The sequence below is a fragment of the Cebus imitator genome, unplaced genomic scaffold, assembly GCF_001604975.1.
Source record: "Cebus imitator isolate Cc_AM_T3 unplaced genomic scaffold, Cebus_imitator-1.0 Scaffold123, whole genome shotgun sequence".
Lineage (NCBI taxonomy): Eukaryota > Metazoa > Chordata > Mammalia > Primates > Cebidae > Cebus > Cebus imitator.
Window position 1 is genome coordinate 3,251,390 of NW_016107438.1, and position 7,011 is coordinate 3,258,400.

General features: G+C 48.7%; 1 protein-coding gene across 5 annotated transcripts in view; it reads left to right on the forward strand.

Annotated features, from left to right (window-relative positions):
- The window catches only part of ITGA3 (integrin subunit alpha 3), a 33,488-nt gene extending 26,483 nt beyond the window's left edge, over positions 1-7,005 (forward strand). For 4 of the 5 annotated variants that reach the window (XM_017540105.2, XM_037742550.1, XM_037742551.1 and 1 more), the window contains exons 23-25: positions 430-528; positions 5,444-5,569; positions 6,802-7,005. In XM_017540105.2, coding sequence (XP_017395594.1) covers positions 430-528; positions 5,444-5,569; positions 6,802-6,957 — 381 coding nt within the window. In that variant the 3' untranslated portion in view covers positions 6,958-7,005. Of the gene's footprint in view, positions 1-429; positions 529-5,443; positions 5,570-5,923; positions 6,065-6,801 lie in introns of all 5 variants that reach the window. The other variant, XM_017540106.2, reaches the window with a different exon arrangement.
- Positions 7,006-7,011: the final 6 nt, after the last annotated feature.

Here is a 7,011-nt window from a genome sequence, read left to right on the forward strand (position 1 = left end):
GACCAAACTTTTTCTCTGTGTGACTAGATTAGAAATCTTCAACTTTGCAGGCCATAGAGTTTCTGTTGCCACTACTCAGTTCTGCCACTGCAGCACAAAAACAGCCATACAAATGAATGGGCGTGGCTGTGTGCCAAAAACACTTCATTCACAAAAGCAGGTGCCGGGCCAGATTCAGCCCACGGGCCTGACCTAGACCATGACCTTCATTGTCTCGGCTGTCCCCAGCATCCAGCACAGGACCTGACGCACAAATGAATGAACAAATAAATGAGTGATGTGCATTTGTGTGTGGAGGGGAGGCCTGGCTGACAGATCCTTTGGGGTGCTGTTTAAGGATGCTGCATGGTGGGTGGGTGATGGGGCAGGGGTGCTTAGGGTCGAAGGGAGGCTCAGAGGAGTGTCTTGACCCACCCCCTCCCCATCCAGGATTACAGAGACTTTGACCGAGTCCGGGTAAATGGCGGGGCTACCCTGTTCCTCCGAACCAGCGTCCCCACCATCAACATGGAGAACAAGACCACGTGGGTGAGTGACATGTTCACTAGGACAGCAGTCTCCAGCCAGAGCTTGGGAGAGCCAGGCATCTTTTAAGAGCGCATTGACACACTTCAGCCCTGTGGTTCTCAATCTTGGCAGCACGATAAGAGTCATCGGGAGGAGTTCTGGTGTCTGGACCGCACCCAGAGCAATTAAACCCAAGTCTCTGGGAGTGGATTCCCGTATTGCTGTGTTTAAAGTCCCCCAAGTGATGCTAATGTGCAACCCGGGCTGAGAGGCACTGTATTCGCTTCTGTGATCTGCACAGTGTCTTCATGAAGAGTAGGGCTGGGATCACCTCTCTGTTTTATGGCTGAGAAACTGAGGCCTAGAGAGATGTGAGTGGCCTCCCCAAAGTGGCACAGCTTGTCAGGGGCTGAAACGTGGGCCTCCTGATTATCTCACCATTGTCACATCCCCCATGGACACGTGAGCTTCTGGCCGCAGGCAATATATATATATAGAGAGAAAGGCAGGATAACAAGGCAGAACGGAGGTTCAGCTATGAGAACCTGTTCAGTATTGGCAGACGATGTCCTCGTCTACATGACAGAAAAAAGAAGCCATGGAAAAGCTATTATTTTATTTTATTTTGCTTCAGAGACAGGGTGTCACTCTGTTGCCCCAGCTGGAATGCAGTGGTGTGGTCATAGCTCGCTGCAGCCCTGAGCTCCTGGGCTCAAGACAGCCTCCCACCTCAGCCTCCTGAGTAGCTGAGACGACAGCCATGTGCCACGATGCCCAGCTAATTTTTTATTTTTAGTAGAGATGAAGTCTCACTGTGTTGCTCAGGCTGGTCTTAAACTCCTGGTCTCAAGTAGTCCTCCCACCTCAGCCTCCCAAAGCACTGAGATTACAGGTATTAGCTACCACACCTGGCCCAAAAACCTACTAGACCCAATAAGAGAATTCAGGAAGTCCAAGAGGTCAAAACAAGATCAAAATACCCAACCGCCCTCGAGTTCCTACATGCTAGCAATAACCAATCATATAGTTGCAAAGATCCCATGCAAATTCATCAGAAAAGTGATAGAGCATCTAGGAATACTAGGAATAAATATAACAAGAAATGTGCAAGAAAATGGCTAGAAAAAAGTCAATATTATCAAGTTGTCAGATCTTCCCACCCAAGTTATGCGTCTCAGTAGGATTCAGGAAGCTTGAAAAAGAAGTTCCCAAACTTGATTCTGAGTTGCATCTAGAAGAATACATATGATAAAATTGCTAATAATTCGTTGTGAAAAGGATGTAAGTGAAGATATGTGGGAGATACGTATAGGGAGCCGAGTGCAGTGTTGGTTATATACGTTATTGTACATTTCCTAAGACAAATTAATGTAGTGTAGAAGAGGTGGAAGAAGAGCCAGAAAGATCAGTGGAACAAAATGGAACTTTATGAGACAGATGACCTTTTTAATCTGTGGAGAAAGGTAGATTATTAAGTAGTGTTAGGAGAACACATTTGGAAAATAAAGACAAACCTCTACCTCACACCGTAAATAGAGCTAGATTAAATATTTAAATGTAGCAATTAAAATGAATATGCCAGAACATAATATAGGATTTTAACAGTAATCTTTAATTATGGGAAGAGTGAGCTATAAAGCCGGAAATCACAAAGAAAAAACGTGATAAATTAGACTGTGAACATTTAAATCTGTACACAGCAAAAGAGTAAAGAAACTAAAAGGAACTGAGCCTGGTGGCTCCCGCTTGTAATCCCAGAACTTTGGAGACTGAGGCAGGCAGACTGCTTGAGCCCAGCCTTATCTCTACAGATAAATACAAAAATTAGCTGGGTGCGGTGGTGCACACCTGTAGTCCCAGCTACTTGGGAGGCTAAGGCAGAAGAATCGCTTGAGCCCAGGAGGCTGAGGCTGCAGTGAGCTGTGATTGTGCCACTGCACTCCAGCCTGGGTGACAGAGTGAGACCTTGTTACAAAACATAAACAAAAACTAAAAGGGCAAATGATATACTGCTTTTTAAAAATGTTGACAGCATATATGACAACATATTGATATGTATTTTTTAATATATGAAGGATATTAATAGGCAGTATACATAGGGTGAAATACAAATGTTCATCTTACTCATAAAAAAATAGAAATCACAGCAACAAGATTTTTCTTGCCAGCATTATTAAAAAAAGAATAATGCTGGCCAGGTGCAGTGGCACACATCTATAATCCCAGCACTTTGGGAGGCCAAGGTGGGCGGATCATTTGAGGTCAGTCTGAGACTAGCCTGGACAACATAGCAAAAATTAGCTGGACGTGGTGGTAAATGCCTGTAATCCTAGCTACTGAGGAGACCGAGGCAGGAGAATTCCTTAAACCTAGGAGATGGATATTGTAGTGAGCCTAGATCGTGCGCCACTGCACTCCAGCCTGGGCGATAGAGTAAAACTCTGTCTCAAAAAAAAAAATTATAATGCTGTCTAATGCCGATGAGGCGGAGGGAAATGCAATTGATTTGGAAGATAAATTGGTAGATTCTTTTAGGAGATGAAATTTTCAATATGTATTAAAATTTAGAGTGCCCATTTCCTTAGATCCAGCACATGAGAATATTGTAAGGAGCCAATAGGACAAGTATACAAAGATAAATGTACGAGGATTTCAAGAATTATTTATAATGGCAGAAAATTGGAAACAATCTAAAAGCCTTTCAGTAGGAGATTGGGTCAATAAATTATAGTACATTTCCTTCAATGACTGTGCAGTCCTCAGGAGAAATTAAGTTGATCTTTATCAATTGACATGGAAAGGTTGCTGGCTGGGCACGGTGGCTCATGCCTATAATCCTAATACTTTGGGAGGCTGAGGTAGGAGAATCGATTGAGCTTAGGAGTTTGAGCCTATCCTGGGCAAAAAGTGAGACTCATCTTTACAAAAAAAAAAAAAAATCAAGAAATTATCTGGATGTGGTGGCACATGGTCCCAGCTACACTGGAGGCTGAGGCAGGAGAATCGCTTGAGCCCAGGAGGTGGTCTCCAGTGACATGTTTGTGTCACTGCACTCAAGGCTGAGCAACACAGTGAGACCCTGTCTTGAAAAGAAATGGGTTGCTGAAGAGTGTATGCGGCATGACCCCATTTATGTAGACCGTATTAATATCCCATATTTAAAAATAGGGAAAGCGATTTACCAGAGATTACAGAGATAGTAATTTCTAGAGATTAAAATTACTGGGAACCAGCTGGGCATGGTGGCTCACGACTGTAATCCTAGCACTTTGGAAGGCCGAGGTGGGTAGATGACTTGAGGTTGGGAGTTCAAGACCAGCCTGGTCAACATGCTGAAACGCCCATCTCTAGTAAAAATACAAAAATTAGCCGGGTGTGGTGCTGAGCACCTGTGATCTTAGCTACTCAGGAGGCTGAGGCGGGAGAATTGCTTGAGCCCAGGAGGTGGAGGTTGCAGTGAGCCGAAATTGTGCCACTGCACTCCAGCCTGGGCAACAGAAAGGAACTCCATCTCGAAAATATACGTATGTATATATATGCATGTATATATATTACTGGGAACGTTTAGTTTTCTTTATATCATCTGTATTTTTAAAAAGATCATCAAAATAATTTTAAAAGAAGTGAAAATCATGTATAGTCAGAAAAAACACGGCTGGGCACAGTGGCTCACACCTGTAATCCCAGCACTTTGGAAGGCCAAGACAGGTGGATCACCTGAGGTTAGCAGTTAAAGACCAGCCTGGCCAATATGGTGAAACCCCATCTCTACTAAAAATACGAAAATTAGCTGGGCATCTTGGTGCATCCCTGTAATTCTAGCTACTTAGAAGGCTGCGGTAGGAGAATTGCTTGAACCTAGGAGGCAGTGGTTGCAGTAAGCTGAGATCTCGCCACTGCACTCCAGCCTAGGTGACAGAGCAAAACTCTCGTTTCAAAAAACCCAAAAAAGCAAAACTCATATACACACACATCCATATTTATCTCCATTGTAGGGGAAGAAAACTAATGGGACTATTGGCCAAGCGCAGTGGCTCATGCCTGTAATCCCAGCACTTTGGGAGGCTGAGGTCGGGAGTTCAAGACCAGCCTGGCCAGCATGGAGAACCCCGTCTACTAAAAAATAGAAAATTAGCTGGGCATGGTGGTACATGCCTGTAATCCTAGCTACTCGGGAGGCTGAGGCAGCAGAATCAGTTGAGCCCAGGAGGCAGAGGTTGTAGTGAACAGAGATCATGCCATTGCACTCCAACCTGGATGACAGAGCGAGAATCCATCTCAAAAAAAAAAAAAAAAAAAAAAGGGACTATATACTATGACTTCTTTGTGTTTTTTTTGGTGAATATTTATGGAGTGCTTGCTGTGTGGCAGGTGTTGCTCTAAGCAGTTTTCTTATATTAAACATACTTAATTCTCCCCAGCAACCTATGAGATAGGTATTATTCCCATTTTACAGATGAACAACAGAGAGGTTAAGTACCTTGCCAAGACCACACAGCTAGTGAATAGCAAAGCTGGGTTGGAACCCAGGTAGTTGGCTTCAGAACCCCTGCTTTTGGCCGTTCTGCTATTCTGTGCGATAGGCATTATGATCCCCCCCATCAGAAAGCAGAAAGCATGAGATTCAGAGGGGTGCAATTGTCCATGGTCACACAGCTCGTCAGGGATGGAGCTGGTACCCAAGTCACAGGCCCACCTCCAGGCCACCTCCCAGATCTGAGGCTGCTCCTCTGGGGCCAGGTCTTTGCCTGGGAGAAGCAGGAAGGACCCCTGGACCTGCTCTCAGTGGGGCCGGCAGGGGCTTTTTCCAGTCCCAGGCTGCCCCCTACTGGCAGTAGGACAAACGGCAGGTGCCCTGGCCCAGCTGGCGATAGGAAGGGTGAGGAAGGGCCTAAGCGGGCAGACACAGGGCTGAGTCCTCCTCTCCCCGCTCCAGTTCTCTGTGGACATTGACTCGGAGCTGGTGGAGGAGCTGCCGGCTGAGATCGAGCTGTGGCTGGTGCTGGTGGCCGTGGGTGCGGGGCTGCTGCTGCTGGGGCTGATTATCCTCCTGCTGTGGAAGGTTAGGAGCCCAGCCCCCCAACTCCCACTCCCGGACCTCCACCAGCACACTCACCACCCTTCCTCCAGCCCACACCTCCCCATCCCGGTCCTCCCTTCCATCACACCGCAGCCCTTCCTCCCTTTCCTCTCCACCTTCTCCCCCGGCTTTCAGGCTCACCCCCGGGCCTGGGTTAGTGGGGGGAGCTGCAAGCTGGAAAGGGGGACCCAGGAGCTCTGGCCTCTGACCACATCACCAAGCTGGGACTGAGCCCTAGCCCCCAGGCTCCCCAGCCCTCAGCCCTGGTCCACGCGTGCTGGTGAGGACAGCCCAGCGCCCCCCTGATGGCCCGTCCCCACCTCCTCCCCTCCTCAGTGCGGCTTCTTCAAGCGAGCCCGCACTCGCGCCCTGTATGAAGCTAAGAGGCAGAAAGCGGAGATGAAGAGCCAACCGTCAGAGACAGAGAGGCTGACCGACGACTACTGAGGGGGCAGCCCCTGCCCCCGGCCCACCCGGGTAACGGCCTCCGGGCCCCCTTCCCCGAGCCCCACAGCTGGCCAGGCCTCTGACTCTGTCCTATCTGCTCCTCTTCCTTTATGGGGCTGCTCTGACCTCATTCTGTACACACCGCCACCTCAAAGATCAGGCCACTCTGACTCCCATGCAGCCCTCTGATCTGGCTTTCATCAGCCTCCCCCTGAGCCCCTCGGTGACTTGGGACCCCGTGAGGGAGCCATAAAACCCTCTCTGTGATGACTTTGCTTTCTGGGGATTGGAACAAGGTCAAGGGCAAGGCCAGGCCCCATCTCTGTAAACCACAGGCATGTCCAGAATAATTCTTCACTCCATTTCCATCCCTAGGAAAGGAGGGGAGCAGTAGAGACCCTCTTCCTGGGAACTAGCCCATTTCCTCCTGGGCAGCCCTTCCAGGATGGCAATGGACCCATTCCCAACGTGCTGGTCAGGGTGGACTGCCCTGTCTTCCTGGCCATCCTGCTGACTGTCTCTGCAGCTGCCCTTGGTCTCCATCTGCCTCTTCCTCTCCTGTCTGCCTTCCTCAGCTCCTCCTTCCTCTTGGGCCTGGGGTGGGGAAACTCATCCTCCATCTTTCAGTGCAGGGAGATGGGATGTGTTTCAGTGAAGAGTTCTGGCTTTGAGGACCTCTGTGGGGGAGAGGGAGAGGCCAGGCACTCCCGCCTGGCAGCCTCAGACTCTGGATGCTGATGTTCTTTCTCTTCTCCCTCCAACTCCAGTGTGACTTCTTTAAGCGGACCCGCTATTACCAGATCATGCCCAAGTACTACGCGGTGCGGATCCGTGAGGAGGAGCGCTACCCGCCTCCAGGGAGCACCCTGCCTACCAAGAAGCACTGGGTGACCAGCTGGCAGACTCGGGACCTTTACTACTGATGTCCTCCCTGATCCCAGCCTCCCACCCCAGTATTTTTTTTTTTTTTTTTTTTT